Below are 17,099 nucleotides of genomic sequence, written 5' to 3' on the forward strand. Positions count from 1 at the left end.
CAACAGCACCTTAAGATGGCATTTTCAACCAAAGAAAGATATAAGTAACAGGGCCAGCAATACTTTGGCAAGACTGCAACAAGAAAGCAAGAGCTGACAAGCACAGGAGACAAACCAGGGTTCATGCAAACACACACAGATACCACAATATAAATCAAAATAAAAGGGGTTTTCATCATTAAAATAAAATTCAATCACACATAAGTTGAGAATCTTACCTTTTGCTGCCCTTAATAGAGACTGGCGCCCGACACCTAGCAAAGTCTGCACACCTAGGACACTCTGGGGGATTTCCTTGTCTAAAAGGGGTCCAAGCCTCTCACAGATCCTAAGAAGATAATCCGGAGGGATGTGTGCATTGACAGCCACCTAAACATATAAATAATGCAGACGTTTGAAAAGTGTTTTATTCTTGCTTCTACTGATAATTCTTTGTTTGGTTCATATTCAAGTGTTAAAGTTACTGAAATCAAGTCTAAAACCCCTGAAAACCCCTCAAAATTAATTATACCAAAGATGTCTTTTAAAGAGACATGGCATGTTGAAAAAGTCAGACCAGAAATTCCAGGTGGTAGTAGCTACAGTTGTAACTTAGGATACCACTTAATAACAAACAAAAACTCCCTGAAACTCAGAGTGCCCAGTGCAGTACTCTGATCAAACAAAGTATTGCCTGGGGGCTTTTTTTTAAGCCTGTTTTACCCTTCAGTTCATTCTTTTCACATACAGTATTCCTCGCTTAAACACCCTTGCCAGACACTCACATTAAGAATGTGCTAAAGCCTAAAGACCCTAAATATTATCCTAAAAGCAATACCCAGTCTCCGGTTTTTAGCTTCTGGGAATAAGTATCTTTAAGACCGACACGTGTAGGCTCCGCTCCTAATTTGTCATCTCGAGAAAACATTCTTCTTTTTCCCCTTTAGACAGTGACTGTTTTCTATGGAGACAATAGTTTTTCCGACAGTCTGTTCAAACAGCAAATAAATTGTGCCTCATTATCCAGAATGTCCTGCACTTGCCTGACTTCTACTATATTTACTAGCTGGCAGCACAAACTCAACATCAGAGCTTATTTAGCTCCTTCAACACAGGACATACAGCGACATCCATCTCCTTTTTAAAGATCAACAGTAAGAGGTCAGTCAGCTCTTAAGTACCTGTGACTGAAGATGGAAAAAATAGTTGTATCAGAACTATTTACAACTTTTGTATCTGTTGCAATATTATGAAGAAAGAGAGTGTCATAAACCAGCTTTTTGTTTTACCAAGCCACAAACTAACGCCAAATAATACTACAGCTGACCTGAAAGGGCCAGAACGGTGCTCATTGTAAAGAAATAACAGCAGGCATGTGCCTGCGCACACCCCTCTCTTCTACATGACCACTTCAAATGTGTCCAGTTGCAGGTCAATACTGGGGACAGGGCTGTGAGGGCTCATCACCCATGCAGTTCCCTCCCGGCAGGGCGGGACAAGTTTTTGTGCAGCTGCAGTGAGCCAGAATGATTCCCCAGTCAGGCTAAAACCACGACCAAGCTCCCCCCTGCATCAGCTCCAGTGTTCATCTACTGCCGAGGGAGCTGTTTCAGCTCCCCTGGCTAGGAACGCTCAGCCGACAAAAGAAGGAAAAGGTTTTCTGCCAGGTTTAGCAAAGCTGACTGTGATTCAGAGAAGCGTCAAAGCTGGTGGAAAGCAAGGAACAGGACCACTTCTTTCAACAGCAGAGCATCATCAGATAGGCCCAGCTATCCTGCCTACCCAGACCCCAGGGATATGCCCAGCTCCTGCCCCAGCACACCGGAGGGAGCGGCAGGCATCAGGAAGGAGGAAAAGGTAAGTACTTCACTCAGACCTGCTGCCAAAACATTGTTCACTGAACTATGTCATCAAACAGATTATTACTACATGTCATTGGGAAATCGCTCGTTCCAATTGGGCAACAGCAGCGGTGCTACGGGGCTCAACGCAGTGACTCATGTGTCGTATAATGTAATCACCTGCATCGCAAGCAGGATCAACACCATCCCACAAATAAGATTTTAACCGGAAAAAAAAAAAAAAAGGAAGGGCTTTTCTAATGATATATACAAATTATCATTTAACTAAACCCAACCAAAAACTCCTCCAATCTGAATGGAAACTCTTACAGAAGGGAGACAGGCTTCTCCACACACCCTTTCAGTCACTGCGTGTTAAAGATATGGCTCTCGCCTTTTGATGGAAACAGAAGAATCATACCTCTGCAGGAAAGATAAACCTGGTGACTGCATTAACATGGTCCCATTCCATGACTCTTCATACTGTCAGCACCAAGGACTGACCCCATAAATGCTCTCTTGCACTGCTGGTTTCTCCAGCCATTCTAACTTTCTTTTTTTTCCCAAAAAAATCACAGAGTTCCAAAATTACATTGCTACCTTCCCAATTGTACAGCCAGTGAAGTTCAGTGTATAAGCATCAATTGTCTTTCATTGTAAATTACATGATATAACAGAAGTCAAGATGAGATAAAAGGATTATGCGAACTTTTGTATTTGCCTATCGTTCTTACTCATTCCTGAAATATTATAAACGTGTTCATGCTACAAAATATTTTATTATCCTGCACTAGCCTCCCTTCAGTAAGTAAGGGATCTGAAAGGATCTGAAACAAAGGCAACTCTAAACAGAGAATGTGCAATTTAATAAAATCTGAGTATGAAATTCTTTTTTACATCTCTGATAATCAGTAACCTGCTTCTCAGTCAACGACTGCCAACTCTAGCAATTTATCGAGCTTAAGATTAAAAGATTAAAAAGAAACAGAGTAACCAATCCAGAAGCTGTGGAATTTTACATTTTACTTCTAGGGTAGGAAAAAAAACAAACCATACGACTCTCTGGAAATACAAAATTTCACAGAAATTCCAAACCATCCTCCTAGCGTAATGCAGCAAAACACTTCCCTTTTCACTCAGGAGCATGCTGTTTCTGAAGTATCACTGCTATTCTATGTCTAGAGAGAGGTGCTGAATTAAGCCTGGCAGCAAATACCCTACTGTGGAGGCAGAGCACAAGTTATTCAACAAGAGGTCCTGATTAACTCAGTGCATCTACTCAGAAATGGAAAGGGATTTTGTTGCTTAAAGATCCGCAGATTAAGCCACAGTTTTATAAGGAATAGCAAAGGGAGCGAACATCAACACACGTGCGGACTGGCCAACATGCAAAGATGAAGGATGGATGCGCCAGACTCACGGAGCACGTGGCAGTTATCTGCACGGGCCTGGTGGTAATTTGCCTGGGACATCCAGACGTTGAGCAGCTCAGGATACCAGACATCTGCTTGATCGCTGCCCAGACCAGGAAAGTTGGCAAATCCATCATGGAGCCAGAGTTAAATCGGCACAAGTGAGCTGCTGAAGCATCTTGATTTTAGTGCACAGTTTTATTAGACTGTAAACTTTTCTAAGCGACATTTAATGTGGAGCATATTGCACAGACTAGGCACGTATCAAAGTGACCACTCACTTTACTAACACGCCCTACTCACCAGATTTGCCACCTGCAATCAGAACCGTGCCATAGTAAAGAAGAAAGGCTGTATCACACTTCTTTCCCTGCACGTTTTCATGTTTCTACAAGCCAGAACAGCCCAAATAAGTGGCCCTTAATCTGAATATTATCACTGTTGTTGTTACCAAACAGCTACACAAGCAGGCAGCAATAGCAGCAAATTCTCCTGGAGATTTTTTTTTTCCATAATAACTTCCAGATAAAATGCCCGGAGCAAAACAAGCAATTCTATTTTCAGGTTCCCAAAAGAACTTGAAACAAAAATCCTTCCTTTCACCTCTGTGTGCGACAGCTGTAAATGGATTTTAAGTATCTTTCCAAAACATGAAGCTGCAAACACACAGCTGAGAAAAACAGTCTCCCAAATCAGATTTTCATTAAAAGAAGGAAGAAAAAAGGCAAAGCTTAGCATCAGTTATAGCCAGACCTCTTAGTGTATGCTAGTCCAAACCCCATACAGCAAAATTAAACAACGGCAAGGATATTATCACTTCCTCAAATATATTAGAAAATATTTTTAGAATATTAGAAAATATTTTAGAAAATAATTAGAAAAAATCAGAGATGAGTAATACAGGCCAAAAACGCGCTTAACAAGAGCTTTTAAAAGAGCATGTTAAAATAATGCAGAAGAGCAGAAAACGTGCTAAGTGAGAGCAAGTTCTGCACCCTGGGATAAATTATAAAGAGAAAAATGTTCTGTTGCCTTAAGATGTGAAAGACCCTATAAAGGTTAAAATGCGAGAGCACAAGAATGCCACAGTACCACGGAAGAGTTCTCTGACACCGTAACCACACAGATCTTATGGATCTAATAACTTTCAAGAATTGGGTAAAGTGAATCCATTCTTTTAAAAAAATCTACGTAAACAACCATGGGTGAATGTAACACAGTCATGACTGCTTGAACCAGTATGCAAATAAGTTGCTACAGTGAAAAGCAGCTGCAAGTAAAAAACTATTAGTGAAGTCACGTCAGGGCTAGGAGAAAGTCATACTCCTAAACCTGTTTATGCTTCTGTTGTTGGAAGCATTACCATGTAATCTCAAAGACTACTGAGCAAAGGGTCCTCACTGGACAGCTAAGAAGACAGGCAAGAAGCTTGTTGATCCCTGAAACGAACAAACAAAATCCACTGGTATGACTGCTGACAATTTCTCCTCCAACGAAGGTTTCAATACACAGGAAACAAACAAACAAAAAAAAGACTCTTTGTGATTACTACTTATAATAAGATGTCTGTCTTCCAAGGGATCGGAACCAGATAGCTCGGAAATATCTCTTTTGGGACGCCCACCGAAACATTGCTTCAAAGCACAGACTGAATTTGACGCAAGAGCTGCATAATGGAAGCAACGCAGGCAGCAACGCAGACCTCCGAAGGCTCACTACCTTCGTAGCCGATCCCCTGTGGACAGGCAGGCAGGCAGTTGTGCATCAGCAGCAGATTTCTAACCTCTAGGCAGTCGTACAACACTTCTCTCATTTGCCAAAATAACAATCAATTAAGAATCAATTGACAACTGTATCGAAAAGCAGCAGAGGAGACCAAGAGGACCAAGGCAGCTGAGCAGGCAGGAAATTACTCAAGACCTCAAATATGGAATCTCAGCAAAAGGAAGTTCAGATACTGGACTTGCACAAGATGTCAACAGCATGCAAATACACATGAATTTAAAAAGCCATTATCCACTCGGTTTTCCCAGAGAGAACGGGTTGGAACTACCATACTACCAGATGACATTTTCCTGAGGTGACAAAACCGTAACATCTCTCCGCTGCTAATGCTGGGATTGGCAATATCTATAAATAACAGCACCTCAGACTCATAGCTAGTTTTAAATCAATGCAGATGGGCAAGGCAGAAACTCAAAGCCAAATCCCATAAGCTGTTCCATACCAGCACAGCCGTTCAGGGATACAAATTCTCCACTGCCCAACAATAGCTGATTTTCTGTTTTTCCTGAAATTATACATATCTTCAGCACAAAGACCAAAACAGGCTGAGCCGGAAGAGACAGCCCATCAAAAAGTTCTTGAAAACCAGACCAGAGCCAGTCATCTTTATCAGGAAGAAACAAAGATAATTTCGAACAGCAGTCCACTAGAGACTGTTCTGATAATCTGAGCCGGTTCAGCTTGACTTGTCTGTACAACAGCTGACTCCACATTGAACTGCAACGGTTAATTTAAAATAGGAGTCCTAATTGCGTGCAAGTTTGACATACTTCAGGCCTGCACAAGGAGAGCGAGGACCCTCCCCTTTACAAACACGTTTCGTGTCTCAAGACCACCAGCAGTCAGTAACAAAGTAAAAATCACTTTGGAGTACACCTGGACGATTACCTAGACAGACAGCCACATGTTGCACATAAAAAAGTACTCCAAACTGGAAATAAGCAGAAAAGACAAAGGGAACACAAATGCACGTAAGCTAGTATTCTCTGCGTGGTTTTGCTCGCTAGATACGATCCTTACCTAGCGTAAAGTGTGTCTTAAATTACTCTTGTGCCTTGTGGTACCTGACATTTAAAGGGAAGGACCAAGTTCAAATAAAAAAGAAAAAGAAATCTCAACAGAGAGTATTCAGATCTTGACTAAAAGCTTGAGTGAAGCGGGAGCAAACATTCCCTAGATAAAAGCCACCTAGGAGGCAATTTGGTTGTTACATCTTCATCGTTTCCAAAAGCCCTAAGAGCAGTAACAACATACTTGATGGCAAGAGTATCGGCATATTTTCTGAAAAATACCAACGCTAACCTGAACAGCCAAACTGAGAATGGAAAACAAAGTTGAAACATCAGCAATTAGAACAAGAAGTAGTTTGTCAGATTTGCCAAAGCAGAATATTGGTCAAACCAACCAAAAAATCAGACTTCTCTGGGTTTGTAAACTGTCATTGGGTTCGATGATCTCAGGCCTGCCGGACCAGTGTAGTTGCAACGCTAGGCAGAGATTGTAACTGAATTTGGTTTTCTGTCTGTAAGTGTTCAAAAAGGAGAAACAGGTAGAAAAAACTTCATCTCCAATCGCTATAGTCTATCATTTATTTTTGGTTCATTATGTGACTGAGATAATTAAAAGGAAGGTCAGAGTTATTTGTGTTCTTCACAACCCTGGCTTTGTTCTAAACATTACATTCAGACATCTAGCTAGCACTGAAGTCGAGTAGTTCAGGTTAATATACAATCATATGCAACTCAAGGTCCAAATTCCAAATACATCAGACCCTAAGCAATGAGAGGTAAAAAGGCCTTTCTTCGACATCCTCAACAGTGAAAGCTTCAGTCTGAGGATTAATAGAGAGAAGCTCAGTTCATCCTACCTAGCATCAACCTGCCTCGCTGTAATGATTCATTTATAGTCCTGTGCCTTGCTGTAAATCATGATAAACAGTTAAATAATACCAGATAAAAAGGCATTCTAAAAGGATTGCTTACTGTTGATTAGTTTAAGACAGAGGAAAAAAATCTTATACTCAATTTTGATAATTCTATACAGCAAGAAGCAATTCCCCATTCATTCCAAGCCTCACTTTACAACGGTTTGTCTCCTGTTTCTGAAATTTTAAAGAAAAGTACATGGTTTCAACAATGCCATCAAATACACACACACAAAAAAAAAAGGTTTTAAGGCTTTTCTATTCGTGCCCCATAGAATGAAAGGAAAAAATGTATATGTTAAATGTAACTGATTAAGCAAAACCAGTCTGTCTGAAATCAGCCTTCATACTGGCACTGTTAATATTCCTCTCGGGTACCGGGAGCAGTCACAAGCTAAACCTGAAACAGCCTATAGTTAGATTTCAGGTTCTCTAGGAAGACGGTACAGCATTAAAATTTATTGAATGCAGTACTTACTCCGTGTCTGTTCACTGAATATACAGTCATGGAATTATCCACAAGAGGTATGATGAAGCATAACATTCATCTTAAATTCTTAATACACTTTGGAAAGGGAAAGCCAGCAGGTACAAACGTCTCATCTCGACGCAAGGAGCTCTCCCATCTGCATCTGGGCTTCTACAGTATTGCTAAAGTGGAAAACTAACTCTTGAGCAAGCTACAAAGCAGTTTGACCAACAGTCATGTCAAAATCCCATATCGCCATTGCACTGTGCGAGATGGGAAGGGCAAGGGCGTACTTTCAGTCCCTTCCAGGTGAGGAGACGGTGATGATCACATGTATGCAGTATATCAATATTATAAAAGCTATTAGTAAGTTTACAGCATTCCAACTGCAAAGTGCTACATCAGCACCACACATTATTACCCAGAGCTCCTAGAAATGAAAACAAGGCCATTTGCACCCTTCGGAAACAAATCTAAATGACTTTTCAGTTTTGCTGCTTTCACGCGGAGGCCGGTGAGAACACGCGCATCGCAGGGCCGCGCAGGGCAAACAGCCATCCCCACGCACCCGGCCCCTTGGCAGCGCAGAGGGGAGATGACCTTTCTCAATGACAGATATTCATACGGTTTATATCTAGCAAAAGTAGCCACTCCACATATTTCACAGGCATTTAATAGTTTCAACACTACATTCCCTAAAAATCCCCGTTTTTTATATTAAAGCAGGCCCAGCCGCCCCGGTGAGGAGCAGGGTTTCAGCACAGGCTGCCGCCGCAGGCCAGGAATCCCTCGACCAGACCAGCCGCTCTGCCCGGCGACGGGCCCGGCGGCACGTCGGCACGTAATCCCCCCGCTCGGCCAGCCCCGGCCGCCGCGCTGCCCGCCGCCCCCCGCCGCCGGGCGATGACGGGAACCCGCTGCCGGCGGCCTCCTCCGGCCCACGGGTGCCCGCGGACCGCTGTGTCTGGGCCGCGCTGACGCTTCCCCCCGGCGGGGGGGAGGGGGGGGGGCGGGGGCCGGGCCCTGTCAGCCCCGCTCGGGGCGGGGGGGGGACGGGGACGACTGCTGTCAAACCGCCGCCCCGTGAGGCGGCGGCGGCACGGAGGGCGCTGCCGCCGGGTTGCCAGAAGCCGGCCGAAGCGCCCCGACGTCCCCGGGCGGGGGAGGCCCGGCAGGCCGCGGCGGAGCCGCCCCCGGCCCGGCTGAGGAGCGGCGGCCGGCGAGGGGCGCGCAGGGCGGCGGGGGCGGGGGGGGGGGGGGAGCGGCTCCCCGCGCCCCCCGCCCCATGCCGCCCTCCCTGCCAGTTCCTCCGCGGCGCCGCAGCCAATCGGCTGCCGCCTTGCATCGCCTCCCGCCGCTCTCAGGCTTGTAAGACGCGGCGCCATTCGCCGGGCTGGGCCCCGGTACGTGCCCTCAGATAACCCTCCCGGCCCCACAATAGCACGGCGCAGTCGGTCAGCCCCAAGCAGCCCCCGCCGCGGCCGCCCCGGTCGCCCCGGTCTGTGTCCCCCGGCCCGGCCCGGCCCGGCCGCGCCTCCCCTTCCCTTCCCTCCGCACCCCCGCGGCCCGCCGGCAGCCGCGGCCTCGGCGGGGCGCAGCCCGCAGCCCTGTGAGGGAGGACGGGCGGCGGGGGGGGGGGGGGACGGGACGAGACGACGGGGAGCGGCGCCCGGAGCGGCGGCGGCGGCGGCGGGGGGGAACTTGTCGGGGAAGTCGGGAGTGAAACTTGGCTCACCAGGTCCTCGAAGCTCCGGCGGTGCTCCTTGCCCTGCCAGTCCAGGCGCCGGGGGATCAGCTGCGGGAGGGAGACGGGGAAGGGGAGGAGGGACGGGGACGGAGGCGGCCGTCAGACCCCGGCCGGCCCCGCGCGGAGCGACCCCTCCCCGGGCGGGCGAGGGGAGCCCCCGCCGGTGCCAGCCCGCCCCGGAGAGGAGCCCCTCCGCCGCTGCCCCCGGCCCCGCCGCCCGCAGCGGGGACACCCGCGCCTCCCGCAGGGTCTCCCGGAGCCCCGGGAGGAGATGGGCTGGGTTAGACGGGGCAGGGCGAGCCCCGGCCCCCCCGTCCCGAGGGCTTCCCCCGTCCTGCCGGAGCAGGCGCCTTACCTGGTGCTCCTCCAGCTCCTCCACCAGCACCTGGGGACAGACGGACACACAGACACACAAAGGACGTGAGCCCGGCGCCCGCAGCGCAGCGGCTCTCCCGCCCGCCGCCCTCCTGCCCTGCCCCGGTCCCGTCCCGTCCCGTCGCCGCCCGCCCCGGCCCGGCCGGAGCCCCCGGCTCCCCGCTCACCTGGGCGGATTTCTTGCAGGGTCCGGACTGCAGGAAGCGAGCGATCAGGTAGTAGAGCTCTGCGGAGGGGCGGGGGGTGGGGGGGGGAGAAGGGGGACACGGTTACAACGGGGGGGGCGGCCGGCGGGGCGGAGGGCAGCCCCCGCCGCCAGCGATACCCACCGGCTTCGAGCTGGGTCGGGGCGGCCGCCGTCGCCATCCTCCTCAGGAGGCCCGAGGGGGAGGGGAGGTGGCGGATCGCGCCCCGGGGAGACGCCGCTCCTACTGCGGCCGAGCCCCCATGGAAGAGCCCCGCTGCCCGTGCGCGGCGCTGGCCCCGGTCCGGCTCCCGCCCGGGCTCATCGCATCGCCGTTCGCCCCATGGATATCCCGGCCCGAGAGGCAGCGGCCGCGGGGTGCAGGGCGCGCCGCCCGCCGCACGGGGGCGGTGCGCGGCTTCGCGCGAGGGGAAGCGGCGCCGGGAGGCGCGGGGAGGGGACGGGGCGGAAGCGCCCGGCCGGAAGGGAGGGGCGGTGACGCACCGGGGGCGGCGCTCGCGCGTCAGGCGGCACTTCCGGCCGGCGGCGCGGTGAGGCGGCGGAGGCGGAGGCGGCCGGGCCGGGCCGGGCCGGGCCGAGCCAGGCCGGGCCGGGCCGGGCCGGGCCGGGCCGAGCCAGCCCAGCCCGGGGCCTGCGCCCGCCCCGCCGCCGTGGCGGGAGGGGCCGAGCCCGGCTGCCCCGCGGCGCGGCCTTGCCCGCGCCTCAGGGGCCCGGCCGCGGCCCCGCGGGGAGCCCTGCCGGCCTCTGCGTCGGAGCTGCAGGGCCCGGAGGCGGCCTCCTGCCCGGCAGCGGCTGGGAAATGGAGACCCGCGGAGGCCCGGGAAATAGGTGGTTAAAAAAAAAAAAAACAAAACAAAACACCGAAAAAAGCACAGGGATTCGGGAGTCTTTAGCATCTTGTCAGGCGGGTAGGGCAGCGACAAGCGTGGAGCCCCCGCGAGTTTCATGGAGGGAAAGGTGAAGGCGGAGAGCTGGCGGCCATGCTCTCCCGTCAAGAAAGGCCTAGCTGTAGGCAAAGGTCAGAGGAGGCACACAATTAGGTATGGAACAGCCGTGTGGCAACGCACCGGAGATGCAGAAAAATACGTTTCTTGGGCTGCCTTTGTGGAATTGTTTAATCCACCGTAAATGTAGATAAAGGTGCGCGGGACAAAGTGCACAGGACACCTAGTGTGCGGCTACTTGAGACGTGTCTCGGTGTTTAGGGGAGCCGTTGCGCATCTCGGGTGGAGCGGGCTGTTGCCAGCCTGTCCTCGCCTCGGCACGGCATCCAGCGGTACACCCCAAGGAGCATAGTCCTGCCAAGGTTACGGAATGGAGGGCGTTGGGTGGCTCTAGGAGCCAAATTAAAATTGTTTGATTGATATGGCACCTGCTCTCCTCAAGGAAAAAATGGTTCAATATTCTGTAGATATTCTTAAGGGAAACAAATATTTTTTCCATGGGAGGCATCCTATCAAAGCTCCAGAAATTTATGTCACCTTAGCAAGAAGTTGCTGATACATACTAAGTGAATTGACAGCATTCTTTAGTGTAAAACTGTGTTTTGCCGCCATAAATACCTGGCATTTGGTGTTAGAACTCCCCGAGCCGTGGCAGTGTAACAATCGCTGTCGTAACTGGAAAACAGAAAAAGACAACTCATCTTCGTGCTTGGAATACCAAGAGCTGAATCATCGTAAATCGATGCCGTTGAAACATTAAGAATAAATTCATTTTTCACATATATTTATAGCATCTGCTCATGACTAGGCTTTCTGTTGAAGTGCTGTTGCAGAGTCCTTCCTGCTGTTGCCGTCAGGATGCAGTCCTTCCTGCTGGCAGCCTCCTCTCAGGATGCTTCAAGGTACCCGACCGAGCGCCAGTAGCTCTCTGGAGAAGGAGTCGGGTGCTTGACATGCAGCTGCTCCGCATAATTCACCTATATTCGCCTACCCCTTCATACAGCCGTGGAGGTTGTTTATTTCGTGCCAGGAGCTCGGATTAACTGGATGATGTGTAGACCTCATTTCTTCATCTTCTAAAGTTCTCAAGCTGCTAATGAGAGTTTAAATATATATATATAAAAAAAAAAAAAAACAAACCGCTCACCATGGTAGCTCTTGGAATCTTTTTTAAGGCAGGTTCGTTGATCAGCTCATGGCTAGCAGAGACGCCAGGTGCCACCTTACCAAGCTGCAAACCTCGGTTCTGGTGGCTTTCCGATAGTAACAACTCTCCCACCTTTCCAGCGTTACACCAGAGCCTCTGAAATTACAGCACGGGTGCTTCCTGTGACAGAGACAGTGTAAAACTGCAGTTCTCAAAATAAATTACCAGCTAGGAAAAGAGCATGCCGATATTCACTATCTTCAGAGGTAATCTTTCTCCCACCTGTCTTCAGAACTGAGAACTGCAAGCTCATCCTTTTATGCATGACAGGAATGCAAAGAAAAAAACGCGGATGGTGTTTTATAATATGCCCTGAAAGTACGTATCAGTCTTTCTGAGCTAAATAGAATTCTATGTCAAGAGAAAACACAGCACCATAAATATTGTGTAGCACCACGCCCTGGTGTATTCTAGTGCTAACAGTTAGCTAATATATTTCTTTATGAATATGTGTGTTTCTTTGGCACCTTTTGGTCAGTGCCTTACTGAACCTCTCTACTCGTGATTTGCTTTTCTTTGAGCTTGGGGGTGGCAACACGTGAAGCTGCACCACCACAATAGGCAGGATTATTCTTTTAGGGCCTATCTAGAGCCGATGGGAATTTCTACAGTACTAAAATGGGCGTTCAAATTGAAAGCCTGGCATAGGAAATGCTCCCAAAGTAAGCTCATCTGTCCCTCGCTTGTGTCCTTCCCACACCCTTCCGACTGGAAATCTCACCCCACGCTGTTTGCCTCAGTGCTTATAAATACACGACCTCCCAGCTCGACGCTCAGAAGCGCTCCACGTTGCAAACGCTGCACCCTCATCGCAGCTCAGGTGGATTCATGCATCAACAAGAGAGGATCGCGTTAGTAATCACCCAACTATTTGTTATGCGTGTGTTGCAGAGTACAGGTACGCACACTAGGGCATCCTGCATTCGGGTCAAGTACAAACAGCATTAGTCATGCCCAAAACAGCCGTTGCGTAACTTGGCCAGAGTCCTTCAGCACGACCACGGCTGTGGTTTCCTGCTCTGCAGTGACTCCCGAGCCTCTTCCCATGTTGCTGGTTCCCTGGCACCTTGGCTTCCTGTCGTTAACATTTTCCCAGTTGCTTTATTATTCCTTAAGGCTGCTATAAGGACTGTGATCGATACCTCTTCCCACTTCTCCCGGGTTTTCCCCTTAAGGAGTCATCCATCTGATGAGTAATGCCCATCCTCAAGCATAGCTTTCATTCCCCGGGAGCTCCGTTTCCACAGCACACTGCAGCCACACGCGCATCTTGCAGCTCCGTGACTCATCTCTGGATCCTCTGCATCCAAGAAGCAGCATGCTGGGGGATGATAGTAAATCTCCTAGTGAAAGCAAGATTTTATGGTTGTGCTTATTCATCTGTCTCCCAAGCAGAACTCTATTATGTAAATGCCAACAGCAGCAGCGGCACCGAGTAGCGAAGAAGAATGTACTAACTGGCGTGGTAATTTTTGCTAATGAACAACAAAGGTATTCAGAAGTAGAGATGCTTTAAGGAAGAAGCTGGATTGTAGTAGTTTCTTTCCATACTGCTCTTAAAAAAAAAATAAAAATAAAGCCTTTAAAGGATTTTAGGAGTAGAAACCTTTAGATAAATGGATGCTCACACACCCTCCCGCAGAGTGGAACCGATCCCTTTCTGCCATGGCCAAACTTGTCAGATCTCGCAGGGTTACCTGCCTCTCCCCCGCGCCTCCTGGCAAGGCAGGGTGCAGATTGTCAGAAACCTGTCCGATCCACAGAAGGCCTGAGAGGGTGGGTAACAGGTGCTGAATGTGTACTGGGAGAGTATCTCGGAGAATATCGCTCTGAGAGATCTCGCTGAGGTTATAGAGGTGGGTCACAGGTGAGGCTGATTTGTGAGATTTTCGTTTCACGCGTGTATATGCATTTTTCATACTTCCACAGGCTCGCTTAATTCTGCCTTTCTACCTTCTTATCGCTATCTCTTGTTACTATTAAGTCCCTGGTTCCTTGGCGTAGCACCTGTGTGTATGCATGTTACTCCAAGCAAAAACCTGTGTGGAAAAAAGCCCTCGGAAAAACTGCTTCATACTTCTGCCATTGCACCATTAACTTACCCAAACCACTTTGAACAGTAAGTAAATGTGATTAACCTGATGCACCTTATCCCTCCGAAAAGCCCCATTCTGACAGCTCTTGCCGGTAATACACAAATACCCGTCACTTCCACCCGTCTGGTATTGTAGAAACCTCTCCGCACTTAACAATAAGCCATTTCCCAGCTTTTTGCCTCTTTCTGGTTCACCCAGGGCTGCGCTAGCGCTTGCACTCAGGGCACTTTTCGTACCTTGGCCACTGGCAGCCTGTACCTCCTCTGCGGAATGGTCCCTCACATCCTATCGCTGTAGTTGAGAGTAAATGCAAGCCAGGAGAGTTTAGCCCTGTTTAATTTGACTACAAAATTAAATGAACTTCCCCACAGCCAGCTGGTAACACCAGGTAAATGTGTCTCTCTCTTATTTATCATTATACTGCCCCGATAGTCAAATTCTGACTTCTCCTTTAACAGTGTGTGAAAACATGATTGCAGTTTTTCACAACCAGACAGAAATGTACAGTTGCAAATCAAAAAAAAAGAAAGTTTAGAGTGGAATCCTGCAGAGTGCTGGGTTGTACCTGGATTGTACCTTTCCTTTTCAGTAAATGTAGACGGGAATGTGTATGCCTGAATCCACCTGGATTTAAAGACTATAGCAAGTTAAGCATTTTCAGCTTTTTTTTTTTTAGTATTTTCCATGCACATTTCTATGTACATCCTGCTTATCTTGGGCCTTTCATATGCAGCTAAATGGTACACAAGGATACTAATTATTACAGAAATTAAATCCAAGGTTTTGTTTAACTGATACAAAAATAAGCGCTATTTGGAAGGAACTTGGGAATTGGTGCCTTGTACTCTGCAGCTGTAAGCAAATACGGGTATTGAAAAGTCAAGGTTTATTTGAAGATGATCTCTAAATGCAGCAACCTCACAATTAAATTTTGGTATCATAGCTTATTTATTCTAAAAAAACCAAGTGCAAAATAATTAGCAATAGTAACAGTCATGGGTTTTGCTTGAGTGCAGAAATCTTGTGTGCAAATCTACGTCCTGTCTTGCGGGAGAAATCTCCACATTTCCACTCCTTCATACAGCTTTTTTCCCTTGATAACAGCTGTTAAATAATAATTAAATGGCTGTTAGGTATTATACAAGATCTGCTCTAGGTTTTTTGCTATTTTAAAAAATGTAATATTTAATTTCCCTGCTGCATCATACCAATCTTTCCTCTAGATGGTGCCCCATAGCCAAGAGTTGGGTGCAATACTATCCCATCTGAACGGCTATTGAGAAATAGTCAGGACGCCACTCTCCTTTGTTTCTAAATTCTATCCTCCAATAGTTCCTCTAAGTCGATAGATTACTTGTTCCGCATGATGTAAATGTGGCGTTTCTTCCTCTTGAGAATCTTAAAATCCCTTCACTAGGGCCTAAAATGCCACCTGCCTGGAACAGTATCATCTGTTACTCCGTGGACCGATCCATATCTCATATTTCTTATGGCAGCCATTAACTGGTGTTAGCTGTTGATCGGCTAGACGGTATGTACATCACTGCTGCAATTGTGGCAACTTATTATTTGCCTAGTTTTCGAAGAAATTAATTCTCTCTGATCGTATGTAAACATTTATCTGTGTCTCTATTTTACATGGAAATGCAACATTTCAAATATGGATGAAATGCATATGAAAATGGGCAACAGTGATCTGAGTACCTATATGCTCATAGCTCTGTAAGCAGAAGGACGAGGTAAACAACGTCAGTGTTCCAGTGTATATTCAGCATCACTGAATTTCACCATTATACCTGAAAGTGCTTGTAACCCCGCAAGTTTTATAAGCAAGAAAATTACTATTAGTTGTAAGTGACAAGGTAGGTTTTGTTATTGTCGGTATTACAATTGCAGTGGGCTGCATCCCTGCCTAAGGGCCTGATTCTGATCCTGCGTCCCCAGGAGCCTCCTGGGGACCCCCGGAGGCTCCTGGGGTCCCTGTCCCCACCTTTTCCTTGAACCCCCTGTCCCCACCTTTTCCAGCTGCCTAACGCAGCCCTTCTCGCGAGACGGCCACGGCTGCTGCCGGTCTGGGGGGCCGCGATGCACAAAGGGGCTCTTGCCCCAGAAATACCACCTGATATTTCCTGGTGGGGCTGATTCAGCAACTGCAAATCTTGCTAAATTCTTTTAAGTAATCCTTTGATGTTTGGTTTGTGGTTTGGGGGTTTTTAGGGCCCGATCCTGCGTTTTTGACTTCTCCTGGAAGCGCCCGGGAGCCTTACAGCCCGGGCTCACGGTGTCCAACTGCGACTGGGGATTCATCACCTCTCTCCCTGCATAGCTGGACACGCAAATTTTCCTGGAACTCCCTCAGCTAAGTGTATCATTTAAATAGAATTATGTCCCTGTGTATCCCATACCCTTTCTCTGTTAAGTTGTGAGGATTTTTATATGTTTTAATTCTGTTTGTCAGTTTTACAAAAATATTAGCTAATTTTGTGAAGGAGCGCGCTGGGTTTGCCAGAGTTTTTAAAAGTGCTGCTTTTTTGAAATAAAAAGTTTAAAAACGGTTTGAGATATTTTTTTTATTTCTTGATATCCATAACATGCAGACATTGTAAATAAGCTCACTAATACTTTTTATATACAGTCTTACAAAAAATATTTTTGTATTTCGAATTTTGAGTTACTGAATTACTTGGAATTTGAATTACTGCCTGAGGTGATGGGTTAGAAAACTGTCTTGTACAAGTTTGCTCACAGGCATGTGAGTTTATAATGAACTTTCTAAGTCAGTAGTGAAATTAATGCTCCAGTTTGACGATGAGGAGAATGAAACGGGCTCCGTGAGTCGCGCAGTAACGCCAAGATGACAAAACCAAACCAAGGAGCAGCCATCGCCCTTCACCATGCTCTTTATGCGCCCCTGTCATGTTCTCTTTCAGGCATCTCTTCCAAATAAGGAAGCCTTACTCTATTTAACCCCACAAGGTGATTTTTGCAGACCACTACTCCCTCCCCTTGTGTTTTTCCACCTTTTCTGGGTATCCATCCTGCGAAGAGAGGGCTGAAACACGTGGGCACACCACAGGCTCGTGCAGTGCCATAACAATGCTTGGTTTTATTTGTT

The 17,099-nt window shown here is 48.0% G+C and overlaps 1 protein-coding gene and 1 long non-coding RNA gene across 4 annotated transcripts in view; one reads left to right on the plus strand and one right to left on the minus strand.

Moving 5' to 3' along the window:
• Positions 1–10,163, minus strand: part of BRWD3 (bromodomain and WD repeat domain containing 3) — a 64,156-nt gene extending 53,993 nt beyond the window's left edge. For both annotated transcript variants that reach the window (XM_072877536.1, XM_072877535.1), the window contains exons 1-5: positions 9,862–10,163; positions 9,700–9,758; positions 9,513–9,542; positions 9,146–9,205; positions 219–369 (exon numbers count right to left, since the gene is read on the minus strand). In XM_072877536.1, the coding sequence (XP_072733637.1) occupies positions 219–369; positions 9,146–9,205; positions 9,513–9,542; positions 9,700–9,758; positions 9,862–9,898 (337 nt within the window). In that variant the 5' untranslated portion in view covers positions 9,899–10,163. The remainder of the gene's footprint in view (positions 1–218; positions 370–9,145; positions 9,206–9,512; positions 9,543–9,699; positions 9,759–9,861) is intronic.
• Positions 9,136–16,575, plus strand: LOC140658756 (uncharacterized). Of its 2 annotated transcripts, none has more exons than XR_012044855.1 (3): positions 9,136–9,747; positions 11,504–15,846; positions 16,202–16,575. It is a non-coding gene; the product is annotated as an uncharacterized lncRNA (long non-coding RNA). The 2 variants fall into 2 exon arrangements; XR_012044854.1 differs by having other exon boundaries at positions 11,504–15,515; positions 15,677–16,575.
• The last annotated feature ends 524 nt before the right edge of the window (positions 16,576–17,099 follow it).

This window comes from Ciconia boyciana, chromosome 12, assembly GCF_034638445.1.
Source record: "Ciconia boyciana chromosome 12, ASM3463844v1, whole genome shotgun sequence".
Classification (NCBI taxonomy): domain Eukaryota; kingdom Metazoa; phylum Chordata; class Aves; order Ciconiiformes; family Ciconiidae; genus Ciconia; species Ciconia boyciana.